This window comes from Aplosporella prunicola (genome assembly GCF_010093885.1).
Source record: "Aplosporella prunicola CBS 121167 unplaced genomic scaffold K452scaffold_5, whole genome shotgun sequence".
In the NCBI taxonomy this organism is placed as follows: Eukaryota; Fungi; Ascomycota; class Dothideomycetes; order Botryosphaeriales; family Aplosporellaceae; genus Aplosporella; species Aplosporella prunicola.
Genome location: NW_022983533.1, coordinates 1,227,212 through 1,255,061, shown reverse-complemented (window position 1 = coordinate 1,255,061; position 27,850 = coordinate 1,227,212). Strand labels below are relative to the sequence as shown.

At 49.1% G+C, this 27,850-nt stretch overlaps 11 protein-coding genes across 11 annotated transcripts; 7 read left to right on the top strand and 4 right to left on the bottom strand.

Annotated features, from left to right (window-relative positions):
• The first annotated feature begins 1,004 nt into the window (after window positions 1–1,004).
• K452DRAFT_245118 (uncharacterized protein) lies at window positions 1,005–3,431 on the top strand. The gene is made up of 2 exons (XM_033537968.1): window positions 1,005–1,987; window positions 2,037–3,431. Exons 1-2 carry the CDS (start codon window positions 1,476–1,478, stop codon window positions 3,313–3,315), a joined length of 1,791 nt encoding a protein of 596 aa, XP_033401017.1. The 5' UTR covers window positions 1,005–1,475; the 3' UTR covers window positions 3,316–3,431.
• A 1,150-nt stretch (window positions 3,432–4,581) lies between these two features.
• Window positions 4,582–5,865, top strand: K452DRAFT_295813 (uncharacterized protein; the record flags this gene model as incomplete). Its single annotated transcript, XM_033541857.1, has 1 exon — window positions 4,582–5,865. The coding sequence occupies one exon, from the start codon at window positions 4,582–4,584 to the stop codon at window positions 5,863–5,865; it is 1,284 nt and encodes a 427-aa protein (XP_033401016.1).
• A 2,806-nt stretch (window positions 5,866–8,671) lies between these two features.
• K452DRAFT_306205 (uncharacterized protein) lies at window positions 8,672–9,913 on the top strand (the record flags this gene model as incomplete). Its single annotated transcript, XM_033542970.1, has 1 exon — window positions 8,672–9,913. The coding sequence occupies one exon, from the start codon at window positions 8,672–8,674 to the stop codon at window positions 9,911–9,913; it is 1,242 nt and encodes a 413-aa protein (XP_033401015.1).
• A 289-nt stretch (window positions 9,914–10,202) lies between these two features.
• Window positions 10,203–11,047, bottom strand: K452DRAFT_202701 (uncharacterized protein; the record flags this gene model as incomplete). The annotated part of the gene is made up of 2 exons (XM_033536059.1): window positions 10,203–10,522; window positions 10,657–11,047. Coding segments are annotated over 2 exons (711 nt in total), but the record flags the coding sequence as incomplete, so codon positions are not given.
• Window positions 11,048–11,829: 782 nt separating this feature from the next.
• On the top strand, window positions 11,830–12,228 carry K452DRAFT_306203 (uncharacterized protein; the record flags this gene model as incomplete). Its single annotated transcript, XM_033542969.1, has 1 exon — window positions 11,830–12,228. The coding sequence occupies one exon, from the start codon at window positions 11,830–11,832 to the stop codon at window positions 12,226–12,228; it is 399 nt and encodes a 132-aa protein (XP_033401013.1).
• K452DRAFT_343942 (uncharacterized protein) lies at window positions 11,990–13,114 on the top strand. The gene has a single exon (XM_033545415.1). It carries the CDS (start codon window positions 12,349–12,351, stop codon window positions 13,066–13,068), a length of 720 nt encoding a protein of 239 aa, XP_033401012.1. The 5' UTR covers window positions 11,990–12,348; the 3' UTR covers window positions 13,069–13,114.
• A 318-nt stretch (window positions 13,115–13,432) lies between these two features.
• K452DRAFT_306201 (uncharacterized protein) lies at window positions 13,433–13,880 on the bottom strand (the record flags this gene model as incomplete). The annotated part of the gene is made up of 2 exons (XM_033542968.1): window positions 13,433–13,606; window positions 13,635–13,880. 2 exons carry the CDS (start codon window positions 13,878–13,880, stop codon window positions 13,433–13,435), a joined length of 420 nt encoding a protein of 139 aa, XP_033401011.1.
• A 2,686-nt stretch (window positions 13,881–16,566) lies between these two features.
• Window positions 16,567–17,541, top strand: K452DRAFT_306200 (uncharacterized protein; the record flags this gene model as incomplete). The annotated part of the gene is made up of 1 exon (XM_033542967.1): window positions 16,567–17,541. The coding sequence occupies one exon, from the start codon at window positions 16,567–16,569 to the stop codon at window positions 17,539–17,541; it is 975 nt and encodes a 324-aa protein (XP_033401010.1).
• Window positions 17,542–18,166: 625 nt separating this feature from the next.
• Window positions 18,167–20,170, bottom strand: K452DRAFT_316367 (uncharacterized protein). The gene is made up of 6 exons (XM_033543960.1): window positions 19,788–20,170; window positions 19,690–19,731; window positions 19,378–19,628; window positions 19,215–19,326; window positions 18,487–19,156; window positions 18,167–18,435 (listed from the first exon to the last, which is right to left on the bottom strand). Exons 1-6 carry the CDS (start codon window positions 20,108–20,110, stop codon window positions 18,289–18,291), a joined length of 1,545 nt encoding a protein of 514 aa, XP_033401009.1. The 5' UTR covers window positions 20,111–20,170; the 3' UTR covers window positions 18,167–18,288.
• Window positions 20,171–21,762: 1,592 nt separating this feature from the next.
• On the bottom strand, window positions 21,763–24,687 carry K452DRAFT_266093 (uncharacterized protein). The gene is made up of 6 exons (XM_033538777.1): window positions 24,628–24,687; window positions 23,889–24,566; window positions 23,459–23,836; window positions 23,203–23,356; window positions 22,869–23,134; window positions 21,763–22,703 (listed from the first exon to the last, which is right to left on the bottom strand). Exons 1-6 carry the CDS (start codon window positions 24,636–24,638, stop codon window positions 21,896–21,898), a joined length of 2,295 nt encoding a protein of 764 aa, XP_033401008.1. The 5' UTR covers window positions 24,639–24,687; the 3' UTR covers window positions 21,763–21,895.
• A 2,152-nt stretch (window positions 24,688–26,839) lies between these two features.
• On the top strand, window positions 26,840–27,760 carry K452DRAFT_266090 (uncharacterized protein). The gene is made up of 2 exons (XM_033538776.1): window positions 26,840–27,342; window positions 27,422–27,760. The coding sequence occupies exons 1-2, from the start codon at window positions 26,920–26,922 to the stop codon at window positions 27,506–27,508; spliced, it is 510 nt and encodes a 169-aa protein (XP_033401007.1). The 5' UTR covers window positions 26,840–26,919; the 3' UTR covers window positions 27,509–27,760.
• Window positions 27,761–27,850: the final 90 nt, after the last annotated feature.

Here is a 27,850-nt window from a genome sequence, read left to right as displayed (position 1 = left end):
GGGGGGTAGATAAGCTGGCTGTGCCGGTTCGTTTGGCGCCGGATTTAGGTCCCTGGGAGCGCTAGTTGTTACGTTCCCTTCTGATGGTTGGACGACCTGTGTCCCGTGCGTAGTTGTGTAAGGAACGCGTTAGAAACCCGTAATATAGGTTCCTAGGAGCGCTAGTTATTATATTCTCTTCTACCTCGAAAAGTTAGCCTACGTCCGATACCTTATGTAACTTATCTCTTAACTTTCTATACTTCTTATCCTTTAAGGGTAAACCCTTCGAACCTATTTACCCGCTAGGTAATTCTAACGCCTAGGCTAAAGAAGCCTCGTTATATAGAGCTCGGAGCCGCTATACTATAGTACTATCCTTTAGGACCGTTATTCCCCTGCGGTTTCTTATCTTATTATCTTTCCTAACTAGCCTAGCCCTAGTAGGGTAGATTCCCGTGTGGGCTTCCTAGGTCTGTAGTTGTGGTTCTCCTAGGGTCCTGCTTGGCGCGTGCTTGCTGGTGCCTTGCGGTCTTCGGGACTGTGTGGTTACTAAGCCCTTGCGGACTCTGAGCCCGTGTGGGCCTTCCTCCTATAAGGTCTTCCTGGCCCTGCGGGTTAACTTCCTCTGTGGTCTATAACATCTACCTTCTACTTTTACTGCGACTGCTATAGTCGATCGCTACTGCTATATAGGTAGTTACTTTACCTGCTACTATCGCTCTACTAGACGCGCTACTATAGTCGCTTTACCTACTAATATCGCTGCTATGGCTATTTTTAAACCGCTATAAATTCGCTCTGCCTGCTGCTATCGCATGCTTTAAATATCCTAACTGCTTTTAACTTCTTATCGTCGTGCATGTCGCTTGCTTGATAAGCACGCTGTACCCCTCTTCGGTGCGCGGGGCTGAGTCGAGCTTAGTATTACCCCGTGCTATTAACATTGCGAAAATCTAGGCATCTACCCAAACTATATCCAAGCACGTCTTTCTATCCCAAGTATCATACTTGTTATTATGGCATCCGAGTTATGCAGTCGTTGCGCCGCAGCGAAGTTGAACCGCACTGACTTCTCTGATCCGCCTTTCGTTCCTGAAGAGAAATACAAGAGGATTGTGCTGAAGGGCACTCTCGAAGACCTTAGGGATAAACACTGCAAACTATGCGACCTTATCAGGCATGCCCTGGTTCAGAACGAAGGAACACCCAAAAATGCAGACATCGCGACGAAGTGGCAAGCTGTATGGCTCCAGAACAGCTTCGAGTACGATCCCGCGGAAGAGGACATCGAGGATCAGTATGGATCTGGTCTTTACCCGAAGTTGGACATCGAAGGAAGGTCTTGCAACTACTGTATTCAACTTGTGGACGAGGCGGACACTAAAGATTTCTTGCGCGGAAGGCTTACCAGTAAAGGATTCAACACCGATCTCGTGCAGTCCTGGCTTAGTCTTTGTCGTCGAGGGCATGGCGAACACTGCAAAGAATCATACATGGAGGCTAGAGCACATCCTGGCGGACTCGCTGGTTTCATGGTAATCAATGTCGACAGACTCTGTCTCCAGGACCTGCCGAGCGGGGAGGAGTATGTCGCCTTGAGCTACGTTTGGGGACTTGCAAATCGTCCAGTGTCCTTGAAGGACAACGTCGCGGAATTCAGAAGGCTAGATGGACTGCGCATCGAACTTCCGCGGACTATCCAAGACGCCATCGTGGTTACTATCAAACTGGGCTTCCGGTTCTTATGGGTAGATTCACTCTGCATCGTGCAGGATGACATAGATACAAAAGCAGCTTTGATAGCCAACATGGACGCCGTTTACAGCCATGCAACATTAACTCTTGTTGCGGCTTCTGGGAAAGAAGCCCAGTCGGGATTGTCGGGAGTCAGCAGAGGCCGAAGGAACCTACACACTCAAGAGCTGGCCCCTGGGTTCCGTCTCGGAGTCTTACCATTCTTTGAAGAAGAGATGATGAAATCGGAACATGCCACAAGAGCCTGGACGTACGTCAGCTCTTTGCCCTCCACGTCTACAAAGCTGATAATTATACAGTTACCAAGAGACATGCTTGTCGCCACGCTGCCTCATCTTCTTAAATGGACTTGTCTTTTTCGTATGTCATGAAGCGGTTTGGGGAGAGTACGTCATGGCCGAGCTTCCCAACATCAGGCCAATGGAAGGTGCCAACACCCTTGGAAAAAACCAGGACGAGCAGCCTCTCCGCAGGTTTCAGCAGCATGTGACAGCGTACACATCGCGGAACCTATCTTATCAAGCGGACGGACTGAACGCGTTCTCGGGTATTGCAAATGCATTGTCTCGGTATCTGGGACATACAAGGATTCCCTTCGGCCTACCATCATCAGTTTTCGACTGGGCAATCTTGTGGACAGCTAACCAGAGTGCGCAGGATTTGAAAAGAAGAGAAGGGTTTCCAAGCTGGTCGTGGGTTGGATGGCAAGGATCGACTGACATGGCGCAGGATACGGATAGTGAATACGACCAGAAGTGGTTACTAAAAGGCACCTGGATAGTTTGGTTCGTAGTTAACGAGAGCGGGGAGACTGTTTTGCTCTGGGATCCAATAAGAGATGGAACGACTGTATCTCAACTGGTCACAATAGTTGGCCAAGAAGCTGACAAAAGAGATGAGCATGAGGTCGACGGAAACGCGGCAGAGGAGGAAGTTTGCCCAAGTTACGGATGGCCCTCACCCTCGAACCCCTATGGCCGCTGCTTGGATGAGCGGCTGCTGTCCATGCTTCCAATTCACCAAGCTCCAGAAACCCCGTCGACGATCCCCTCTGGCCTTCCCGTGGCATCGTTGTACTTTTCCACCATTGTGATTTCCCTTTTTGTCGATATGCTACCTTCCCACGTGGAACCGGGACTTGCCCATGTTCTCGACGTCGACCACAACGTATGTGGTTTCATCAATGTCAACAATCAGAGTCTTGTCCAGCACACCCAGCAGCGTGCGACCGAAACCACCGCTGACAGGAAGAGTACACCCTTCGAATTGTTGCTTTTGTCAGTAACCCCATACGGCGTCAAGTCTGTGAATCAGGACAAGATTGCCGCTTTCGCACCGCAGTATCAGCAGAACCAAGACGATGTTGCAGCGTTGGACGAACTCGATTTGCCTGGAGACTTCGAGTTCCTTAACATTATGCTCACAACGCCACAGGGAGCGAATGTGGCTTTTGGACGGGATGGACAGGAAGATATTATCGAGCTTACCCAGAGAGTTGGGCTTGGGTTCCTGCACAAAGACGCTGTTCGTAATTCATTGCGTCCGGGAATCATCTGGAAAGAAATTGTCTTGGTGTAAGCGGTTTGTTGCAGGGCGTTAAGTGGCTATGAGCGACCGCGGAGCTGGTGGAGTTGCAGGACATAATCAACAAGCATGATAACATTTGGAAGATCAGACTGGAGCACGAATTGTACAATCCATTTAGTCCGATTTCGCGAGAAGTCTTTTCCATAAACTCAGTTTCCCCTTGACTTGTGTACAGTGTGCCCTGTTTCCTCAGATATCAAGCTTCCAGCACAAGCCGAGCTGGTGCCGTTCCATTGTTCGTCGCTTCTTGTTTCGCATGTTGTGATATCGAGAACAATCGAGGTCAAACGGAAGTCGTCCTGGACGTTATGAAATGGACAACAAGGTCGCAAGCCTGAAAGGCATCCCAGGAATCCTGTCGTCGCGTGCTCTCAACACAATGATGGCGAACTGGCGTCAAAGTCAAAGGCGTTCATCTTTTGGTGGAGCTCGTGGGCTACTCGTAGCTGGATGTAGCAGTTCGATCGGCAGTGGATCTCATGGCGTCATGTTAGTGCCCTGTACAGATTAGCATTGAAGGACGTATCGCGAATCGTTCCGAGCGAGGCATTGAGCTTGGGATTATTGGAGTTGTGCAGCAGGTCGATTCATGAAGGTATGAAAGCGTGTGGAGCGGACCCCGCGGCACCCCGGAATTTACATTTCCCGACCCGCATCTCCGCATCCATCTCGCGACATTCAGACGCGTCTCCACCTATCATCTTCATCTCGTCATTGATTCCATCGCTCGACAGTCGCTCCATCGCTCCATCGCTCCATCGCTTCCACGCGTCCATCTCTACCTCCGCGCACCTTCGCTCACCGACTCCACACACACATCAGGGTCAGTTCAAAGGTATCCGCTCCGCGGGTAGCCGCGCGCGTCCTCGCGACACACCACACCGAGGCCACACCATGTCGGCGCGAGCAGGCCAGCCGTCCAGCTTCTACTTGCCAAACGTCCACTGCCCTTGTCGCAGCGGGTCCCTTTGGTGAAAGAACTGGGGTCTGTCAAGGGGCGCGCTGTCTACCAGCATGTAGCAGCTGTTGCCGCCGTCAGCGTCGCCGGGTGTGCGCTTTTCTTCGGTTGTGTCGTAGCGGGCGCGCGGGGACTTCCCTGTCTGTTTTTGTTGCTTCTTTCAAAGAGTCAAGGCTGCTCTCGTTCGCGTCAAAGCCTGGGTGGGCGGGTTTCCTGTGCTCTAGCACGGGGGATTTGTGTTTCATTTGCTGTTGTTATTCTTGCATGGGGGCTGATGCTTCGGTCTTGGTATTGTAGATATGACTTCTTCCTCAATAGAAAACATCGATATCGCATCTGTGCCTGCTGTGGTGCAGTTCAACGACGATGGCGAATCTAACACCTTCCTTCCCCCATCGGACACACATTCCGTGACGTTTTCGCTGCGCCTCGACGCCGCCACCAAATCCGCCTTCGCCAAGCTGCGCGTTGACATCGCAGCGAGGGCATCCCGCCGTCCCGTCCCCGTGTTTCTCTACATCAAACCCGAGCGCATCACATCCCTCTCCGCAGAAGAGGCGGCAGAGACCCCTCCCGCCGTCCAATCCCAGCTCAAGACGACCCTCACGCGTCTCGACTTCACCCTGCGCGTCCCCGCCGACCTCATCGCGCCACCGCAACCGCCTGTCCCAAAGAACAAAGCCGCCGGCGATGTCCTTGCAGTCCTGGATGCTTTGGCTGCAGCCACGACTTTCTCAATCTACATACCCAGCACACACCTCCCGCACAGCCAGGCACAGTCGTTGTGCAAACTTGCGCGCGATGGCGAGCTCCGGGCGCTGGAGAGCGAGGCGGGGACTGCACATTTACACCAGGGAAAGGGCGGAAGAGTGTGCGCGCCTGGTGAGCTGATTGGGAGGAAACTGGAGGAGAAAGCTAGGTCCGATGAGCCTGCTGGCCCTAGTGCTGGTGCGGAGAGCCCGCCGTCGTATGACGAGCTGGGATTGTCGCCGCCGCCACTGTCGCAGCCTCCGGCCAAGAAACGACGCGTTGAGAAGCTTACTTCGTCGGACGTGAAGTCCAACACTGCGAGTAGTAGGACTCTCGATGCTGCGGCAATTCAGGCTCTTTGCCAGGAGACGTACAGGAAGATGCTGCGCGAGTCGCAGGCCGAGCAACAGGCATGCATTGACGAGCAGATCCAGCAGAGCATGCGGGATCTTGAGACACGGATGCTGGAGAAGGTGGACGAGCGGCTAGACGCGCTGCGGCGTGAGATGGATGTCGTGCGGGAGCAGCAGGTCCGCACGCGCGAGGCGGTGCACGAATCGCTGGAACAGGTGCGAGATGAGCAGCAAGAAGGGCTGTGGGAGGTTCGCGAAAAAATTAATGAGGTGCGGGAAGAGTTGAAGGGCGATTATGACGACTGCAGGGAGGCGGCTGCGGATGAGGGCGCGGAGCTGGCGGACCAGCAATGCGAGGAGCGGTTTTATGGCTTGAGGATTGAGATGCGGGAGTATGTCGAGGAGGAGCTGCAGGGCGTCGAGGAGAGGATCAAGGGCGGTTTGGCCGAGATGACGTTTTCGTTGGACTTTGACAACTGAGCTGGATCTTGGAATATTCTAGCGGTCGGCCTCAGGAGAAAATTATTACTACTAATGTTTGGCAGGCACTCTAAACGCACACGTCGACTTTCCATGTTAATATTCTCAGTGCATTCGGACAATCCCCTAAACCCACAGTGAAGACTCGTATCCATCTCCTCAGTTGCTCTAATGTGCTGATAGTTCACTCGGCTGAATCCTAGCGGGCATTTCATTCCGCTGAGAGATGTTTCCATCCACTTCATGTGGAAAGGCTCCTTTCCTTGATACATTGAAGGCCGGACTTGTTTCCCCATTTGGTTCTGCAACACGCTCTTGTCCATGCAACGGTCGCGTTCTTCTTTCTCGCCGTAATATTAACAGCGCCGCTCCGAGAGCCATCACTGCCGCGAATAGCAATCCACCGAGCACACCACTCAGTATCGGAATAGTAGAGTCGTTGCATTCGCTGGCCGGTTTTTCTTTTGGTGCTAACATGTTGTTTCAGCAGCTGTTCATCTCGGATATACGGTACTACGTACTGCTTGATGTTGGAGTTTGACTTTGGGTTGGAGTTGAAATTGCAGCTCTCTCCATCGTTTTGCCAATGGCCTCTACACCGACTAGGGCACTGCGGTCATTACAGCAATTGCGTGAATCCGCGGAGGAACGGCAACACTATCTGCCTTCATCACATCCTAGGACCGTTGATCCCGTCCACGATGCGTTGCGAACTGTTTAGTGGTCAACCATCCTTCTTCGGAGAAATATGCGCATCGGATTATCTCAAAGAGTTAATGATTGCTCACCATTTGCGCATACCTGTGGACATCCTTTATCCTCGCCAGTTATGTCAGTACAGCCGTTCTCGTAGAGAAATCCCGTATATTTTCCGAGAAATGCGAGGCAAAGACCGCTGTCGAGGCAAAAATCCGGAGATTCCAGTCTGTTTATCGCACAACAAGCTTTGTGCCCATTGGAAATGTTGCCGCACGGTTGAAATGATTTGTGAAGCGCATTTCCGGCAGTGTCATAGCACAAGGTCATCTCTCGTCTTGCTTTTGATGTTGCGCAGCATCAAAGAAGTGATGTAAGTTAAAAAGTAAGGTGAAGAGCTACCAGAAATGTTTGCCATTTAAGTACAATCAGCACTTGGAAAACGAGGCTTATTGTTAGTTGCACAACTGCAGGGCTAAAAGGCTAAAACCTGCAGTCTAGGTAAAAAAAAAAAAATAATAATAATAGCAGGCAAACCTGGTTTGAGTTTCTCTGTTTGCCTGTTTACACGACAGGAATGAACTACCCTTCTGTGTAATTAAAGATTGGCCGAGTTGGCTCCTATGCTGGCGTACAAGTTCATGCAGTGCTAGTGCGACATCGTAAATCTGTTATTTTGATGTTGGATCAGCGTAGGCAAAAGGCTGAGACAACCTAAAGCTAGGCTATCTGCATGCTTTGATGAAGAGGCAAAAGCTAAGAGACAAAGCCCCTGTTGTGCGACTAGCGGGACTTTCTTAGGGGATGTCCTGTTAAGTCGTGATTCATCACTTGTATCACTTGTCCACGAACCTTAATTCTTCAAGCAAGAGCGAAATAACGCCGGCATTTATCCATCCAGAGCACTCACTTATTCACTCAGCAGTATATAGGTACATTCTCCCTTCTTTTGCCTTTCCAGAAGCTTCGTAGATACTACAAGCGTTTCCAATAATGACTTAATAGTGAAATGCATTTTGTCAACAATATAACTCCGATATATCCAACTCCGTTACCAAACCGGGGGCGCTGAATTGCGAATCCAAGGACAGGGACTACGGACCTTTAATAAAGACGGCGGGCACTATTAGGGGATTGTATAAAGATAAAAGTATCGGCTAGTATGGTGAGGATTTCAGCTGAAGCAGCCGCGCTGGCATTATTATAGCCTAACTCCTAAGAGTGCTGCTACTCGATATCAATAGGCTGCTAGCAGTATACGATTTCTACAGCATTAGAGGCAATAGGTTGCTTATGGCGTTTAAAGGCTATTCTTGAATATACGCATGCCAATCTTACTTTTACGTCACGGTGTTACCTGTAAAACCATGCACGAAGCAAGGAGGTGATCATGTCCACACTTTAAACTCTCCCTTAATCCTTTTACAAACTAAGTGTATTAATAATGGTTTACGGCAGCGTTAGCCAATTAACCCACACGCTAGGTGTTCAGAAAAGAGAAGTGCACAGCAAATATTAACGGAAGCAACTCTACTCAAAAGATAGTCGACGCATATGCTTAAATAAAATGTCACATTCTCGGTTGTCTAAGAGCGAAAAGGTCTGAGCAGCGGTTAATTGAGCCGAAGTACGACGTTGAGTATCCATAGCCACAACGGAGAGCTACGGGTGATTCCACTCCATCCTCTTCTTCTAAGTAACATAGGTCGCTAGTTCTCAGAAGATAACGTAGGGAATTGCGCTTTCTTAGTGCCGGAGGGAACGTATCGGAATTGGTCCAGATCTTAACAGTAGCTTTAGTCTCACTGCTACTGATTCACTGAATAACAGCTCTTCTATGCGGCCTATTTTTTCTCCTTCGAGTCTTGGACCCTGCGGCAGTTTTGGATTTTGAGACAACCACTGCGCGACCATTCACAGAGTCGGCTTTCCGCCCCCATGCCTCACTAAGCCCCACAAACGTTCCACCCTCACCACATTTCGCCCCTGAGCCTCACGCGTTCCGCCTCCACGACATTTTACCTCCGAGCCTTATACATTCCGCTCCTTCGATACTTCGCCCCTATGGCATGTCGCCCTCATACTCCATATAAAAAGTACGCAAACTACAATGAACGCAACACTGGCCCAGCTTCCTGTCGAGATCGTTGAGTGGATATGCCGCAGCTTAGAGACAGTAGACATCTTCTCGCTGCGCCTTGTTTGCCGTCACCTGGCCGACAAAACAACACGAGCTCTTGACCACGCCTGCTTCAATACAGTCACTACAGACCTATGCTCGAAAAGCCTGCGACGGATCAAAGAAATTTTAGAAAACCCGCGGGCGCGGCGAGCAGTACAAAACCTTGTAATTACAGGGTCACTTGACGTCGACTATCGCAAAGGAGACTTAGGTCAAGATATCCGAGGGCAATGGTATCGCTCTCCCCGAGGAAGTCTGGAAGCACCCTTCCCAGAAGAAGTTGACAGATTCTTACGCGAAGTACTAGTCGATGGGCTTCCGAATTGTCATTCATTTACCGTCCGTGGGATCCGAGGGAGCTGGAACATGCATGACGAGAAAATCACTACCGCCTATCTTAGCGTAACGGACGCTCTTGCTCTTCTATTTTTCCACATATCCGGGTTTCATCGACCAGTTACGGCTTTCACTCTTGATATGACAAACATGGACCGGGACCTAGATATGAGGCCGTTACCAGCGGATTTGTATCTGGGCGCTGGATTCGTAAATACCTGGAGCGAACATATTCAGGAGCTCAATCTCCAGGCTTGTATAGGATGGGACACGTCAAAGGAATCAGAAATTCTCATAAGGACACTTATAGTGTCTACCAGGAATCTCAAAAATCTATCTTTAGACTGTGGAAGAACGCTAGAGCTTTTGAATAGCGTTCTTTCCCAACCAACGTGGAATCCCCCACTACGCTATTTGAGGCTCAAAAACATCAACACCGACGACTCTAAAGCATTTCTGGATCTTACCTCGCGGTTTCAAGGTACTCTTCAGACTCTTGTTTTGGAATATGTCGAGCTTGAGGCTGGAACCTGGCAGCAATTTTTGCCCGCCTTGATACAACGTTTTCCCCACTTGAAGCGTATCCGGTTATACTTCCTACGGCAGAGCTTAGCAGGCCATAGCTTTTCTCCTGTTATCAACTTCTGGCCAGGTCGTATCGAAAAGGTTCCAGGTCTCCTCCATATGCTCCAGCTAGAAGAGCGACCATTGATCGCAGGCGCCGACTATGAAGGGCCTAATATCCCTAGTATTTTAGATACACTCTTAGGAGCAGCCTACTTTCGGCAGAGGCAAGGTAGGGGTAGGGCGTGGGCAGAAATCCCGTTATGTTAGAGTAGATAGCGGGCTAGAGTCGGTACAAGGGCGTGGAACTTAGAGAAAATCCAAACTTAAAAGTTGTCTGTCTTAAACTACTCTACACTATTAAATTATTTTACTTTCTAAAGTAACTACCTATTGAACTTAGCTATAATTACTAAAGGTTATATCGAAGTGGGTAATGTGTTCCACAGCCACTTAAGCCACTTTATACATAGATGTAGAATTTTATTGTAACACTACAGAAGTCTAGATCCTCCTCGAACCTCTCCCTTATCTCTATCATTTCATTCCCGTCTCAATTTGCCCGCACGAACCTCCTCTTCAAGAAAGATGCTGCCTTGCGGGTTAGCCAAGCCGCAAATCCACTCAGCAAACTTTTATCATCCCATTCCACTGCATCCCTAATCACTCCAGCCCTGGCTGTCGCTGGTGTCCATATCGCACCGGGATGAAAGCTGTGTATACGGATTGGTGCACCCGGGAGCCTGTCAGCCTCTGCTTGCAAATGCCGCATTAAGTTGGTAAAGGCTGCCTTGCTTGCGCTGTACATGGCCCGTCCTGGAAGTTGCATGTAGGCCGATACAATCGTAACGTCAAGAATGATTTTTGATCGACCAGGAGCTATAAATCCGCTTGTATCTTTGACGTGCCCAATCAATGAGGTGAGAGGAATAGAGGGTATCTCAGGCTTGAGAAAAGCGCGCACGAGGTTAAGGTTGCCGAAGACATTGGTTTCAAACAAGTCGTGGTTCAACTCCGAGGACGAGTGGACGACTCGAGAGTTGTGTCTCCTTGTGCTGCCATGGCAGCGCTCGTGACGAGGATGTCCATGTCTTTGCCCAAGCGCATCCGAATTGCGGTGAACACATCCTCTGTGGCTGCTGCATTGCGGATGTCGAAGCAATATGTCCATACCTCAATTTTGCGCTTAAGATTCACTGCACGCAGTGTTGCGAATGCTTCGTCCAAGACCTCCTGGCGGCGAGCCAGAAGAATTATAGTAGTGGCTCCGACAGCTGCGAAGGCGCGAGCAATGTTAAGCCCAATCCCAGTTGCGCCGCCGCTGATGACCACTGATTTTCCCGATGCAGAGTTGTCCGGGTTGGCGGGATCGATTTCCGGGTAACTTGTGCGGTGAAGAGTTCTCTTCAAATGTCTGAACTCCGGGATTCGAATATTGGTAACGGACATCTTGAATTTTAGTTAGGATTTGCTGTGCGCATTTAAATTTCTAAGCCACACCTGTTCTTTTATAGGTCTGGATGAACAAAAGTGATGTGTTGACTGGATCTGCGGACGATTAGCGGACGGATGACGGACGAGTTTCGGATATTTTCGCCAGCGGTTACAGGCTTCGCCTAGCCGTATTTCGTCCGATACTTGCAATCACAATATGGATTATTTATATAGTTTCTCTTTAAGTGAAAAGCGCCTCAAACGTAGAGAGTAGATTTGGCGGCGGTTGGTGTTAGGTTCTAAATCCGTTGTTTGCTTGCTTTGTCTGCTCTTCCAATAATTTCCACTACTGCGTTTGCCAGGTCCCGAGCTCCACAGTAATCGCAGATGCCTTTACAAACTTGGTCTATACACTTCCGAGCTATACTCTGGATTATGCCGTGAACCTACAAAGAAGCACCGGACTCATCAATCCTGAAGATCAGACTAGATAGCAGATCCAGCCAAACATGGTCTTTTTCAACGGCTGCGGATTTGGCTTGACTTTGAATGATGTGGTTTCCTCAACATGTATTTACTCAATCAGTCGTAAAGTCATCTAAAGTAGTTATGAAGATGTAGCCCAAAACTTGGGGTGTAATATCGGCTGTCCGGGTAGGTCACGTGGAGCGACGCACAATCTGTGCCGCACTTCAACCTCACACACTTCTCCACGTTTCCACCACATTTCACCCGTCCTCCTAGACCTCAAGATGTTTCAGCCAGTTGGCGAGCTTAAGATGTGGGGAATCCCACTTTCTCAACTTCCGGAACCGCCACCTCCAGAAAGGCCTTCTCAAGAAATCCTTTCCCTTCATGTGAAAGCCGTCAAACACCCAGAAAGTCTTACAGATGGAGATCGTCGCCGCATCTTGGATCGTCTGCCTGCTGGAGAAGAGGATCAGGTTTGTCGAAATATTTGTGGGCTTTCGTGGGAGGAATTGGTGCAAAAAGCTATCTCTCAGCCTGACGACCTAACCGACGATGAAGCTCGATTGGTAGCTCACGGCGTAAACTATCCGCCTATCCGTAAGGATGTATTCCCTCATGACGATTATAGCTATTTGACGTGGAAAAGATATCAGACTGAGGATGAGCATGAAAGGAGATAATTATCCCCGCCGCGCATTCCCCAATAGAAGAATGTCGACTTAATTGGCACTAGGAATGAAGCTGAAAAGATCGCGGGAAGCGAGCTTGAACGTACTGCAGCCAGGAAAGCTTACCATCAAATGACACTGGCCTCCAAAGCCGAAGGCGAAGCAACGTTACGGCTTACGGGCGATGACCGGCGTAACATCCAACATACACAGGCCATTCCCTGGGTCTTTGAGGCGCAACTTCTGCCTAGATGGGGGTTTGTCCTGTTCCGCACCTCTTTCGGTGACGATAAAAAATGGAAGCAGTTCAAGGAGACGTTCACTGAAGTTATCGAAATTTCTCTTCTATGTGTTCCTTTCTCGGCGCGTATTCGCCGCACTCGGATGCTGCAGTACCTTGAAGATGAAGCACTAGCCGAGGCTACTTTGTCTCAGTTGCGGGACCGCTTCAGCAATATGTGTCGTCCATCCGCCCAGGATGACGTAGAAGAACAAGGAGCTCAGAAAATCAAGCAAGGCCTCCGCCGCGATGCCTTCCTCTACGCTGATGCCGACGCTATAGCCTCGGTTATCGGCTGCACGCTGCCTAACCGCGGCTGGGTCCGCGCTGCTGACCCCAAGTTTGACGCCACCAAGCCGTCACTGGAGCACCGTAATGAACGGTTCAGAGGTGTTGTGAACATCGCAATCACGGCTGTCCTTACCGCCTTCTATGCACGCCTAGATGTGGACGCCCCGCTTCCAGCCAATCCAGAGAAGGATGAGTGTTTGCGGCAGAACTGGGAATTGATCTGGAGAAAATCGAGGGTGTTCCCTGCACATTACCCACCAAAGCTGCAGTTCAACAAGTAGCACGTGGCATGACCTTTTTAATTACTAGAGGTCTCAAAAAATGAATGTTAATGCTAAAATATCTTGACGTTCTCTAGTTTAATCAATTTGACCAAACCTTGTATTGGACAAATTCAAAGACCATAAGTCGCCAGCTCATTCGTCTAGGCTAAGAAAATCGACCTAAGCTTCTGTTGAAGCTATCATTTGGAATGGAAAGTTTGGTTACTGCATTTTGGAATATTCTCGTGGAAATATCAGAATTCTTAAGTTAACTGCCACGACCGAAACTGCCCCTCAAGACTAAATCTGTATAACAGCTATAATCGCAGCTTATTAGTATATATCCTTGAAAACGCATACGTAAGAATGAACTAACCATCCATTACTCCAAGGCAATGGTTGTCTTGGTATGTTGCCTTTTTGGCTGGTCTTGACCACGGCGCTTCTCATGGCCCTTCCCATGGTGCTGGATGATGTGGCCGTCTGGCTGTACTTCATCGGGAATTGTTCCAAGAGGTGGCAATGCGGTTCCGCTACTAATGTTAGCAGAAATAACCTAGTTTCCGAGTAGGAAGAACGGACACATTATGAGCGCGAGATTTCGGAGTTTCAATAATTTCATCTGCTGCCATTGGAGTTGGAGATAGTTTCTGAGGCCACGATGGTGATTCCGCAGTCTCAGTTGATGGCAGTAATCCATCCTTAACGGAGAGAGGAGACGCTGAGTTTTCCGCTGCCTCTTCCGTAGTAATCGCTACTACCGCCACGGGAAAGGAGGCGGCGATGCCGGCGAAGAGTGCGATAGTGAATAGAACCGTAGGGCTCTTCATCTTTGATGAGGTTCAATGTTTGATTGAGAGTAGATTCCTCAGTTGGATGGATGTTTGACTACGAAGGCTGGTTCGAAGCACGGGTTTTTATGTTGTCGACAGCAAAGCCTTCCAGACAAACTTAACCTCTACATTAGATGAACCCCCAGCACAGCCTCGATTCCGCGTCACTCAGAATCTTACAACTCCTTGGGGTCCAAAACATGGTGTTCTATTCTTGCGGAGCCTGAAATGTAGTGTGGTTGCACCTGTGAACCCATATCGCTCACAAACGTTAGTCGCACGGCCCGTCCCGAGTTGCGCATGCTGCGCCACGACAACGCAAGCTCTGTCGTACATGCACTGCATTTCCCGGAATAAATGGGTGCGTTGTCAAGCTGCCCTGTTTGCCTGATTGCCTAATTACAAAGTGTTCTTCTAAAAGCATTCTGCCTTAACAGTGCCTCTTATGTGGCTGGATCACAAACGCTAGTGTTGATCAGCCTTCTACGTCCGGTCTGCTGTATCCGATTGCTTTTCTTTCGACCGCGACGATAATAGCATCTCAAGCATGGGTTACAGCCGCAAGGCCAGGGTCAGGTAACGGCGAATCCATTTCCCTCTAAAGTTGATGTTTTATCTCTAAATGCTGTGAAATGCGTAAATTTGGCATGAAAGCGGACAAAAAACGCCTTGGGCAGCGAGCGGGAAGGTGCATACAGCCGTCCAACCGGAGCAAGCACTGTAATACAAGGCAGTGTTTCAGATCCTGCTCCCAGCTCATGCCAAAAAAGTGGGCTGTTAGGCCACTGAACCTTTCAGACTGCAGATTGCATTTCAGGAAGCTACGAGCTCTGCAAGACTGTGACCGGTCGCGCAAGCTGCAAAAAATCATTTGGCGTCGGATTTATGCAACATGAGGCTGAGACATCGTTCAAGTTTTCGTGTCTGCTTGCTCCCAAGTCCCAAAACCCCACAGACTTCTCCCTTGTATTTCCCTTTAACGTTGGTGCTTGTCACAGACACGTGAACCCTGGAGCGCAGGCATTCTCAGGTAGGGGATATAAAGGTCCGGGTCAACTTGAGGAAGCATTTAATGTTGGCTGGGCGTGGATAAGTCAGGGATTGCTTTTTGCCGGCGGAGTGCGGATGGTCAGCCGTTGACGGGACAGGCATATTATACCTTGTGGGTCTGAGGCGGTGGCTCATTTCGGTGATGTTTAATACGCTACTCTCCTCTACGATTCTACTGCACTGCGTTTCCAGTTAGCGGAGTCCAATGTTTTGGATTTCCCAAAATCTCACCTCCAGGTAGCAGCGGGGTTGTGTCTAGCCACCATGGATTTTGAGAATTTCTTTGCATCTGTTGGCGCTTGCAGTAGGGACAATGAAGACATTGCAAGTAACTAACTTGGAATTAAATGGGCTTCTGATATTTGCGGGGTTCGCTGAAGGGAGGATAGCGTTCATCCGCGGTAGTTGGGGAAGGCGTACGACGCGACGCGCATCGAGGCGCTATATCACGCATTTTCAACCAGCTTGTTGCAATAACTATACCGCCTGTCGTATAGATATTCTTTGCTGTTTGTGAAAGACTGTCTTTGCAATTTAAAGATGATTGATGGCATGTCCACAGGGAACATCGTCAAGCCATCCACCGTCAACCGAGAAACAACTTTTGGTTCTTAACTCAGTGCTTTTGGATGAGTCACCACTATTCCTTATGGAGTATCTGGCTTTGCTAATGATGCAACTGGGCATTGCCAACGGCAGTCGTTCCCGAAATCGGTATGGTCATCGACCTCTCTGTCCACGGCCGTGCGTCTGCACTCTTCCGCCCATTCTTCTTTCAAACGGTCGATTTCCTCTTGGATCTTTATGCCACGATATAGACCTTCGGGACCACCGTCGCCGAAGACAGGGTTAGGGATAATGGATTAGGGACGGGTTTGCAGTTGCTGGAGAATTTTACCGAAGGTGGATTTGGGAAAGCTTTTCGTCTTGTCGGAACTGGAAGTGAAGATTATGGAATCGGACATGTCTTTGCTGGAGCTCTTATTGAGGGTGGAGGGTTCAGAATTGCCGGTTTTAAGTGAAATTGAGGATGCCTTGTTGGGACTTTCAACGGTGGTGTTCATGGTGTCTTTGTTGGAGCTGGAGGGTTTGTCCGTAGAGACACACGGAGCTGACATGTTTGCATCGGAGTGGCGGAATGTGCTTTATCTTTTCGTGGAAAACACTGGTACTTCGTGGAACAGAAGACCTGAATAATTGATAGATGCCTGGAGTCACCTTGTGCAAGTTGGCGCTTGACAAAATGTTGGATCGGGGTCGTGGTGGGTGAAGTCGGCTCCTCAGCGCTTCCACGGTGTCGAGCCTGTAGCCTTGTCGTCTGTGCTACTTCCGCTTTACTTCATGCTGCTGCAGAAGAGATAGTCTATAAATCAATTAATACTATTGTTGTGCTCATGTTTCCTTGTTGGACGTGCAATCGGAGATGTGCCATATCATGTCATCCTTCACACAAAATGTTCCTTTTAATGCTTCACTCTGCATACCCATGCTTTGTTTTAAACTAACATCTACGTCATCCCTCCCACACAGGTTCCATCGTTCATAAATACCCACCCCATCCTTTCCTTCTGCACAACACCCAACGAAATTCAACAACAACCGACCGACAAGCAACCCGTTCGCTGACTTCGCTATGGCCGATCCACCTCATCGCACTACTAGCCAGAAGGCTGACGCCGATGCGAAAGCCGACCGCAAAGTCGCTGGGGATTCCGCGACACCCTTCATGGCCAAGCTGAAGCGCCCTACCTTTGCAGATGAACTCACGAAGACCTACTCCGACATCACTGAAGACAAGATTCGCAAGACAACGACGACTTACCCTCGCATCACCTTCGCGGAGCGTTCGGGACTTATTGACTCCAACCTCGCTAAAACTCCCGATGTCAAGAAGAACCCCAAGGCATTGGTGCCTTACCCTCGCCTCAAGGCCCAGGTGACAACCGATCTCGCGAAAGAGAAGAACCGCAACACTATGACCGACCATGTACCTCCCAAGTTTTCAGACCGCACTCGGAGCACTGAGCAGAGGCTCGTTGAAACTGAGAATCCGAATGCCGAGCTGGAAAAGGTTAAGAAGCCTAGTTTAATTCTGCGCACCACACCCATGACGGGTTTACCCTCGACGCGCCTCCATGGTTCAAGCACGGCCGATCAACGTGGTGATGACAAGAAGTTTCTTAAGATGGAGAATGAGCTCAAGGCCAAAGACAAGGCTCTTCAGGAGGCCAAGGACGACATCAAGAGGTTGGAAAAGGTTGTTGAAGCTTACAAGAACATCGAGAAGCTGTCTATCAAGGCCGGTGACGATGCATCCATGAAGGGACACAAGCTGCAGATGCGTATCCTTGATCTTGAGAAACAACTGAAGACCTACAAGGATCAGGCAGAGCACGCAACTTGCCGTGACAAGTTGATCGAGGAAACTGAGGCAAGGCAGGTTGCAGTGGACAAGCTCATTCAAGAAATCGAAAAGCTCAAGGAAGTGGTCGGCAAGCATGATAGCGACATCAAGCGCCTACAGTCGCCTGTGGTTGAACCTGACACTGGAATGGATTTGGATCAAGAGCCGAGCTTCGTCGTCCTGAACACAGAGCTAAGCGGTTGAGCTATTGGTTAACAATCTCGGCAGTCAAAGAGATATTTGGTCTTGACTCTTCAAAGAGAAGTCCGAAGGGCCTGGTTTGTTCTAGTGAGCCGGCAATAGTAGTGCACTACGATAGCACTATTAGGTAGCATAGCATGTAGTTCTCTAATGCAACTGGAGTGCTCACTGCTTATGTCTTTACATATGGTTGTTGCTGGTCCGAACAAGGTTCAATGGGTACAAAGATAGCGGGAGCTAGAACCTGTTCATCCCTTATTTCTCAATTAAAAACTTGATGGTCCGGTCTCTACTTTCCAATTTGGCATGGGTATGCTTACCAATCCCAGGCAATTGTACCCGTATAGCTAAAAGTTCCTTCTTAGTCTATCCACCGTCACGTCTTCAATCTTTTATAAAAAATACCCTTGTTTTCGTACGTAGGGCTTGCACCCACTATAAGCTATTTCCCAGCCTAACCTCGTAAAAAGATGCAAAGGTATTTGCTAACGTGTAAGTAGATTATGCGCTCCCAAAAATTACTGCCGAACCAGAATCTAAAGCCTGACCAGCTCAAACGCTGTAGTCGGTCCTAACTTCATGTTGACATGGACAATAGAGGTCAGCGTGTATTTCGATGAGTTAAACCCTTATATTCCATACTTTCAATTCATTTTAGCAAGCCTAACCTTGCTGTAGTCATCAATCATCATTAAACGAAGGTGTGCACTTGAATGCAACAAATGCTACCCTTTTTCTGCCACCCAAACACTATTCCAAAAGATCGATCCAAGTCAGATTCGACCACAGCGGAATATCCACTTCACACACCGAACCCGGCTTGGGCAGCGTGCCATTCAAGAAGTACGCCTGAATTGCTTTGACTGTACAGAGTGACTCCTGTCCCATAGAGGTGTGCTGCCAACACATTAGCTTCTGGTGCAATAGAATGGTCAGTCCAAAACTTACTCCGTGACCGTTGTGCTCCAGGACGACACTGCCCTCAAAGTCAGAGCTGACATTGTGCGCCGAAACAAGCGGCGTAACGGGATCAAAAGTGTTCCCGATGAAAAGGACTGGGTTCTTCGTCTTGACGTGGTAGTCGCCCCTGTAGCGCTCACTTGCGGCCATCTGCCACTGCGCGGTAGCCATGGTCCTAAAGAACAGCAGGTCGCCGGCCAGTTTGCTCAAATCGGCCAGTTGGGTGAGCGCGGGACCAATATCGGTTAGATCAGACGTCCGTGCTTTACTGTCGCCTAATTGGATACCATGAAGAGCATCAGAGCTAGAAAATGAGCTGACCGTCGAGGATTTTGATTTCGGAATAAGTATGTCCAAGACATACGAAACGTCTCCCCTAATGATTTCGTTGAGGATTGTTGTTATTTCAGGCCACTGAATGGGTTTGTAGAGAGTATTGAACAGAAAAAACTTTGCCGTGGTATAATCGAGTATTTGTCCGTTGTGAGCGATTGGGGAATATTTCAAATCCTCGAGAAAGTCGAAAATGGATTCTTCCAGTTCGACGGCGGTTACATTGGGGCGTCCTTTAACGAGGGCACAGTCTTCGCCTACTGCGATACATCCATCCAGGAGGCTTCTGAAGGTTTTATCCGCATCTGTAAGCATTTCCAGGTTGCTATAGGGAAGAATAATGTCAGTATTTTAGCGGTGTACTTCAAACCGAGGTCACTCACTAAGAGTCCCAATATTCGTGCCAGTTAACGACTCCATCCAAAACTATTTTGTCCATCCGGTCTGGGAACATGGCAGCAACAGTTGCGCCTAGTAGGGTGCCGTAAGAGAAGCCTAAAGAACTTGTTAGCTCTTCTGAAAAACACAAGGATACAATCAACCTACCCCAGTATTTTAACCCGTTCTCGCCGAGGGCATTGACGATTTCCATCATATCCCTCGCGACGAAGGATGTTCCGATAAGGCTTCCAATCTCTTCTGCTTCAGCGCGGCAATCATCGGCAAAGACGCTAGCACTGGCCCAAATCTCTCCAGGTGCTGTATCAGAGGAATTCCCGGCCTTGAGTGGACCAGCGGCAACGTAGCCATCACTTGGGTCCTCATAGCAGGAAAATGTAAGAGTTTTGCCTGTTCCTCTGTGTGTACAAAAACGTTAGATACTTGGAGTATATAGGCTTCTTACTATACACTGCTTACCGAGGATTGAACGTTATGAGGTCGTGGTGTCCGCCAGTCATACTACATGTCTGGTCAGTCTATAATATGTACTCAAAAAAGCTTCAGCTTCAGCTTACAATTGTAGCTTTGGAGCCAATCCGACGAAGTTTTCGTCAGAAGCTTCCCCCGGGCCACCGAAATTCAGTAGAATACTTCCGCTGGAAGTCTTGCTTTGGGCCGGAAGCTTAACCAGCTCGAGTTTGAGTGTTTTACTGGAATTTGATACCGAATAGTCAAGTGGAACGGAGAGGTTACCGCACATAATAGGCAGAGTATCGTCGAGTGCCGTGAGGTCTTCAGCGCAAGGTCCCCATTGAATCTTGCCGTGGGTTGCGTTCAGAACCGGGGCAGCATAACTCACAACGGGGAGAAGCTGAAGAAGAAAAAGATAACGAGACATATTCAAGGACTTTAACTTCCCGATCTGGGAAGTGAAGCAGCTCGAACGATTAAAGTTGGCCAGAATGATATTTCGAGGGTGGACAGTAGGCCAAGTTATAAACCTGAGGCTCGGAGTAAGGTTAGCTAGAAACCACTGCGGATCCGCTTATTCCGTGATAAGCATGCGGCTCAACGCTGTTCCCTTCGGGATTAGGCAACTGCTGCCTGGAGGCTGAGCAAAATGCCAGGTCACCAGTCCTTAGCATCACAGCCACCTGGCAAGCACTGTGGAGTGGAGTCTGGGGGGAAAGTTCCAGGGTGTAAGCGCATCTGAGTGAAATTCAACGCGCTTATGCTGCAACAAAGTGGGACTCAATGTCTGTGCTTGCGTCTATAATGAGTCGTAATTGGTTGTCAACACAAAACGGAAATCTGAGTTTTTTGTGGCAACATTTTCCTTCTACTCCACAACAGCTTCGTCCCACTCCGACTTACCTACCCCAGTAGGCACCACGTACTATCGGCCGCGGAAAGCTACTTGGCGCTAATGGAACCATTGGATCCGTCGCTTTCCAGCCACATTACCCGTCAGCCTTAAGTCTGATGCCAATGTGGATGACCTTACTGCTGCGCCTCGCAGAGGCTTGATGTGTATAGCTAGATTTGTCGACTGAAATCAGCATGCAGAAAATTCAGTGCAGAATTGAGCTGTGGGTCTGTGGCTATGCTATCATGCCAGATAACATCCCGCGGCTTTTATCGACCAGCAATCACGTAGGCAGATCGGGCTCCATCGGCATTTGGCCCCCATCTTCATGATTCATGCGGCTGACAACCCGCGTGATCTTACGCAAAGGAACTTAAAGATGGAGACGAGTGGTATTTTGCACAATCCTTCTCCAGGCGAAGATGGAACCAATCGGCTCAGTAAGAAGACAATTTCCATCAGGAGTCCGCGACAGGCTGTAAACCACTCAGTCGAATTCGTACTCGTTGGTTATGGAGTCGTTTTTTCAGTATTAATTCGATTGTCTTAGCCAGCAAATGCATTCGTCGCTTCCGAAATGTCCATGTTTGTGATCCACTAGGTTCAGAGTGCTCACGTAAAGTTGGAATAAGGGATCGTCTAAGATTATACTAGGCTCAATATGGTAAAGTTGGCTGTGCTGTATTTAGAATGCGGGGTAGCTCGGTAGTCCGGCAAGCCGCGAGATCGCGGGGACGCGTCTGTCTCCCAACTTCTGCAATGTCCGCCGTTGGAAAGGAAGCTACTGAAACCCCTGAAGCCGATCTTAAGTGGTGCCGATTAGGTGTTACCGCTGATCGCGAGACGAAATTCCAACGACAAAAGTGGCGGGTCTTCAGTACTGTCTCTCATTTTCATTCTACACCGGATTCTTCGTCGCATCTGGAGCTCACATGCTTGAATCTTGGAAACTGGTCTTGTCTATATGTCTCGCCGGTACGGATACTCATTTCCTGAGTCATGCTCGGTATAGGGGGATCCTTTGAAGAAGTACTGCTAAAGAAATCCAGCCACCACAAGCGAAATCTTTCAGTCATCGGAGAATAGGCAATGTGTCACAATGGGGGCATTATGGGGACAAAGTTAGTGTGAAATCCCCCATCGCGTAAACCAAATTTTTATCACGAACCTGAGCATGGAAGGCAGTGCAAATTGAGCACAAGCAGTCTCTTTTTAAAGGAAATAGAGGAGCCAATGATGGATCATGTGAAAAGCAAAAAAGAAAAAGGAACCAAAAATGCGTCGTTTCCACCAGCTCTCCAATACAACATTTGGCTCTCAGGCATACAGTCGTCCTTCGACAGGAGCTTCCACTGGTCCGTTTGAGAATGCACAATGTCCCACCTTCCCATGATCTTCCGTTTCTGTTTCTTCGCCTGGAATCACCCCCCAGTTGACTGGCAGACACTCCGACGTTCCCTCGGGAGCGTGACAAGCCGCAGAGATAGCTGCGCTGCAACTGCCAGCCATTGGTATTCCTGGCTTGAGCGTGCGAATGCCCAACCCCACCACGAACGTTACAAGCACAAGTATCGCTACAACAGTAAGAATCATGCCAAGCGGTGAGTAGCCACAGGTAATGGCACTGGAAGAACTAAGTAAAGTCTCACTATCTACCATCACGACGAATATACTCTGTGAGATAATCCAGTGGAGAAAGGCCGAGAAAATCATAGCTGGGATGCCCAGCCGGTATGGTAGCTGAAGGAAGTATGTGGAGCGTTGAGCTCCGCGAGGCTCAGAAACGCGTAGAGCACGAAGCTTACGAGTGTACCGAGACCACTCCTCAGTTATAGAGAAGTTAGTAAAAATGCTGTTGACAAGGACATAAAGAATAGAAAGCAGAGCTTGAGGTAAATTGGTAACCAAGACCGTGGCCACAACGGCATTTTCGCCAGATGAAGGCATATTCCAACCCGATATAAGTGTATACGGGCTCACTGTGCCAATTCCAAGGTCCAATATGAGTTTTGCATCATCTCTGCCGTATTTTGATTTCAAGCTTTGCACAGCAAAGCCGTAAAACCAGAGGATAGCGCTTATGCTAATGAAAATCCTGCATTTTTGTAAGAAAGTTGTTCGTATCCTTAAAATTAAAAAAAGTCACAAATAAAAGATGGTTCCCTAAGCTTCCTAAGAGCCGAATCTCGAATTACCCCGTCTCAACTGGACTCTCTTAGAGAAAACAGTTAGGGCCCAAAATTTGGGCCCAAAAGACATAACATTAGGGGTAAAGGATGTGGATACTCACAAAATGATGGTGTTTTTCCATCGCGATTTGCTAACGGCTTTAGCTCGTCTTTTATTTCTTTCCTCATACGGCATAGGACCGGGTGACCAGTTAAGCACATATCTCTTGAAGCTTGAAGTTTGATCGGAAACATCTGCTTTGGCGAACAGACATAATCCATGTGTTGTCATATCAGGGTCAGAGATAAACGAAGATGCCGCGTCGCCGATTGTGATTAGTGGCTTGTTTGTCATTCGCCATGCGACGAATGTAATGATGAGTAATTTCTGAAAGGCCCAAGAGCCAATGTTAGCTGGGTCAATAAATATTTGGGGTTAAAATGGAAAGAGCTTACAACAGCATTGAAGACAATGACGACGACTAAAAGGCTTGTTGCAACGTGCAAAGTGCACTCGTCTTTAGTCTTTTCACTAAGACAATACTCGACCTTAAATCCCCAAACGGTCCAATCCGTCGCATTTGATCTTACTTTCTTCCAAGCTCCATCGCTGCATAGCGTTGAGCTATAGTTTGAACCTTTTTCGTATTGGCTGTCTTGGGAGCAGATCCAAGAAAACCAGTTCAAGGTCTCTCCGTGTTTTGGTGTCAACATGACATCCATATGCGACATAGCATACAAGGATGAGTTAAAATCCCACGCGTGCAGAGCAGTATATTTAAGGTCCTTTGGGATGGTGTGTTTCCAAAGGTAGTTATTATTGCTTGCTGAGTTATTAGAGATCAGCACTACTGTTTTCCGGTCGAGCTGCGGTACTTTGGCATATTCTTCGATGCAATCCGGGTTTTCGAGCCGCTCAAAATAAGAGTCGCTCTCTAACTGTTTAGATCCATTAATCGCGGCCTGAACTCGGTAAGGTTCGTGCCCGACGGATACATCACTGAACCAAGATCCTTTTGTAAAATTTTCAGAAGCAATGTAAATGTCGTAGGGGTGGTTCTTTAGTGAAGTAAAGAACGTTGAATTGTAACTGAACCAGGTTAGCGAATGATTATACTTTTAAACAGCACGGCAAGAGTTACAATAAATGCAGGGGAATGGAAGATAAACCGAGCGAGAGCCAGAAAACCAGCTTCATTGGAGCAATGAAGCGAAAGTTCCTTAGGCTTGGCACCCCAACGTCGAGCCATTCACCTTTCTTGTGAGCTCTGTCTACATCCGCTCGGGTGGGCGCAACTAGACACTGCATACAGTAATTACTTGCCCCGAGCAGCAACGTACTGATAGCATTGATAGCCAGATGGATACCGAGCTCGATGCGTTCGAGATTCGCGCAACGCCCCTTGCGTACTTTGGCTATCCCCAAGCCACTACCCGTCTCCCGGCGTACTATGTTGCTTGCGACAATGGCGACAACGATATTGGCGATCAAGACGCTTGAGGATAGTACTGCGCCTAATATGAGACCAGTACGCCAACTTTTGGGTAGTCGGATTTGCAGCCATTTCCATGCCCCTTGAATGGTTCTTATCTGAGAAGCACAGTGCTTCTCCGACGATGGATTTGACGATTCAATGTAAGGGCTTATTCGAAAAAGAGTAGCGGTATCGTCGGAAGGGTTTGGAGTGATGCTCCTCGACCCCATTTCTTCTTGAGATGCCCGAGGGGAGCACTTGGCAGATGGATTGAGAAGGGGTACTTCGGACCGAAGAGATGGCTCAGATTCAATGGTAGCATTATCAAGAGGTAAGAGCTGACCTCTAGAGTACAACATGGAATTAGTTCTTAAAATTGTTTTACAAATTTTGAAGGTGCACTTACTCCGAACTCATCTTGCATGGCTTTTAGTAGAAACGCACTGGAGACGAAGGTAAATTGGTTGGTGAGACGGCTAAGCTGAGAGAGATACTGGAGTTTTGTAGGGACATAGTGCGGGACATAGTGCGCTACGGAAATCTTTCGAATGGTGAAAATGATCAGTGCGGGGTCAGAATGCTGCAATATTGTCTTACATACATATTGTTGTTGCATTGCGACTGGTGCGGCGATACTCTACATCGGTACCAGGGTACCTGCATTGCCGATCTTTACCGAAAGTTAGATATGCAGTAAAACCCCCTGTCGTCTCCCCACTCTTTCCACCTCTTTGAGCAGGTGGAATTAGCCGGCATGTTCTGCACAGTTAATACGACAGCCGATCGTAAGCGTTGTGGATCCAGCTGAGTAGACGCCAGCTGAAATAGATCCCAAAATGTAGAGGTGCGTATTAGGGCAATCCCAATGGCATGAGTAGAGGGTTTGTAAGCATACACTACACCGCCGTTGCCGTGTAGCACGAATATGAGCCTTGGTCTACTATCAGTAATGTCTTCACAATGAAAAGAGAAGGCTCCGAACAACTTACCCCTCTTAGAAAGCCTAACTAAGATGCTTTTCTGCTTTTGTGTCCTTATAACATGTTATACTGCTGAATTTGTTTGCCTAAACGTTAGCTTGAGGTGGTGTGGATGGTAAGTGCAGGCGAATTATCCTGGACAAGTGTTAATCTTGTGTACAGCAACCGGCCGACCGCCTACCCGACTATGTCACACTACGGACACAAGGCTCCACCACAAGAAGGCAACCTCAGCTCGAGGACGCGGCTTCAGTCTCGGAAGGCAGAATCGGCCTATTGATGCATAATCAGCCCCAAAGAGCGGTCATTCGACCTGCAATGAGTCGGAACCCGACACTTCAACAGAGGCAACAACTCACCTTCACAGAAAGCAGTGTGTAACGTGGCCCAAAGCCGATTAGCCAAGCCAGGACGAACACCGAACCACTCAACCAGCCAAATTTAGCATGACAACATCCAGCAACTACCACAAAACGAGATGTGTGTACAAACACATGCTTAGTTTTCCGTGAAATCCTGCTTGAACTTCCTTGTAGCCCCTTTGACAAATCGGTCAAGGCTTTGCCATCACGAAGCACCTGCACTATATCCGGGTTCGCTCCGTGACCCGCAGCATGGAAAAGACTGCTCTATCTGCCGCCTCGTTCGGTCGGCTTAAGAGGCTCGGATGGCGAAGACCACAATAGTAACCGCTCGAACATAACTCTGTGTGCGATTGCTGCCGCGGCGTGGAAGGCATTTTACCGGGGCTGCCTCGTGTTCTGGGATCAGCCTTGCCTCTCAACAAGGAGACAACGGTGAAAACATGACTGGAAGCAGCGGCTGCGCCCAGAGCATGACCCAAATTTTCACCACAATCAATATCCGGGCCCGCTTTGCTATCGATCAGTAAGTCGATGGCATCCGCGAAACCCTTCTCTGCAGCGCAATACAGCGCAGTTCCTTGATTGCGTGCTCGACGACATGTTTTGATGTCTTTCTGTTGCAGAAAAAGGTGAACAACGTGAGCACGTCCGGAGCTCGAAGCAGCAATTAGGACTGTACCAAGCTCTCCACTCTCGATATTGAGATTGGGCTTTTGCTGAAGGAGTAAGCCTACAATACCAGCGTGTCCATATCTAGAAGCAGCGATTAGGGCAGTGCCATGGTGGTAATCCTAGGTAGTCGCTCTCGAAATTTACTTTAGCCTTTGCTCGAAGGAGTAGGTTCACCAATGGTCTTTGAATAGACCTTGTCGTGTCGTTCGAGACTTCGTGCCGATAGCAGATGAAGAAAAGGATCAACAAAGACCCATGAGTATGAATTTAGCCAGCTCAGCCGATTCATCGGCCGTAGCAGAAATCGTGGCGGTATGTAGTTCAGAGGTTCGACCTCAAGAGATAATGTTGTCGCACGAGAAGCCGCCAGCCTCCCAAGGTCTTGATATTGGCGCGGCAACCCCGCATGAGGGAGCAGTGCATTCCCACCAACATGTTCGACCGGCGAATCACTGAGACCTGGGTGTGGTGCATGGCCCGTAGAGGTGATGTGTACACGGAGCTGGTGGAGCGCCGTGCAGGTAACAAGCAGGGCCAAGGGCGGTGCATGGGCCTAAGCCTCGGCTTCAGCCACACTTCGTCATCCTCACCATTTCCAGCTCCACACCAGCTTCTCACTACCGACTCAAAACCCCGCCATAACAAACGAACGCACACCTTAGTCGCACAGTCATCGCCACAATGAAGCTCAGCACTGTTCTCCTCGTGGCAGTCAGCGTCGCGTCCACCAGCGCCGGCTTTCTCAACGGCATCACCGGTGGCTCGCAGGTCGCCATCACCGAAGACCTCAAGGTCCCGGGCAGCAACCCTCTGGCCTTCTGCCAGGACCCGACCAACAACATCCTCACCATCGACGAGGTCGACCTTTCGCCCAACCCCCCCGAAGCTGGCAAGACGCTGTCGATTGAGGCGAACGGCACGCTGCACAAGGACATCGAGGAGGGCGCAAAGGTCAGGCTGCAGGTCAAGTACGGCCTGATCACCTTGATCAAGCAAGAGGCGCCGCTGTGCGAGTATGTCAAGGAGGTCAACCTGGAGTGCCCGCTCAAGAAGGGCGACCTCACGTTGACCAAGGACGTCGAGCTGCCCAAGCAGATTCCTCCCGTATGTTCACCACCATACATTCTTGGGCAAAGTTTGCCGCCTCATCTTTCGGTGACATTCGCTAACGGAAACGCGACAGGGAAAGTACACTGTCCTGGCTGATGTCCTGACCAAGGACGAGGTTAAGATTACCTGCCTCACTGCTACCGTCATGTTCCACAGATAGTGGACGAGTTTACCTTGTCTGAGATGGCGGCTTTACACCTCGTCTTTGCGGCATGATGCGTTCTTGCGAGCACCGGAGTGATAGGTCGGAGTGTTGTGGATTACTTTCACGAAACCGATACCAGACGGGCGTTTGATTCTTAGGTTTTATATTGCGGTAATGATGATATGACAGATTAAGCTTGCAAATTACCAAATGAGTAGGTATTTCAATGCGTAATCGCCTAGACGTAGGCTCAACATTTGCCGTCCCTTCACTGCCAGTGGATATGGGTGTATTGTGTTTAGTTATATGAGTAGCCCATTGAATTGTCTGCTCTGGTGATGTACATCGATCCTGCCA

Bases quoted from the DNA above. Each gene is read 5' to 3' on its own strand.
- K452DRAFT_245118 (XM_033537968.1), top strand. From the start codon at position 1,476: ATGGAGGCTAGAGCACATCCTGGCGGACTCGCTGGTTTCATGGTAATC. The intron at 1,988-2,036 runs GTACGTCAGCTC...ATAATTATACAG, and splicing joins CATGCCACAAGAGCCTGGAC to TTACCAAGAGACATGCTTGT.
- K452DRAFT_343942 (XM_033545415.1), top strand. From the start codon at position 12,349: ATGACACTGGCCTCCAAAGCCGAAGGCGAAGCAACGTTACGGCTTACG.
- K452DRAFT_316367 (XM_033543960.1), bottom strand. From the start codon at position 20,110: ATGTCTCGTTATCTTTTTCTTCTTCAGCTTCTCCCCGTTGTGAGTTAT. The intron at 19,732-19,787 runs GTAAGCTGAAGC...CCAGACATGTAG, and splicing joins TTGGCTCCAAAGCTACAATT to TATGACTGGCGGACACCACG. The intron at 19,629-19,689 runs GTAAGCAGTGTA...TTGTACACACAG, and splicing joins CTCATAACGTTCAATCCTCG to AGGAACAGGCAAAACTCTTA.
- K452DRAFT_266093 (XM_033538777.1), bottom strand. The intron at 23,135-23,202 runs GTAAGCTCTTTC...TGGGCCTTTCAG, and splicing joins TCATTGTCTTCAATGCTGTT to AAATTACTCATCATTACATT. The intron at 22,704-22,868 runs GTGAGTATCCAC...TTTAATTTTAAG, and splicing joins TGGAAAAACACCATCATTTT to GATACGAACAACTTTCTTAC.
- K452DRAFT_266090 (XM_033538776.1), top strand. From the start codon at position 26,920: ATGAAGCTCAGCACTGTTCTCCTCGTGGCAGTCAGCGTCGCGTCCACC. The intron at 27,343-27,421 runs GTATGTTCACCA...GAAACGCGACAG, and splicing joins TGCCCAAGCAGATTCCTCCC to GGAAAGTACACTGTCCTGGC.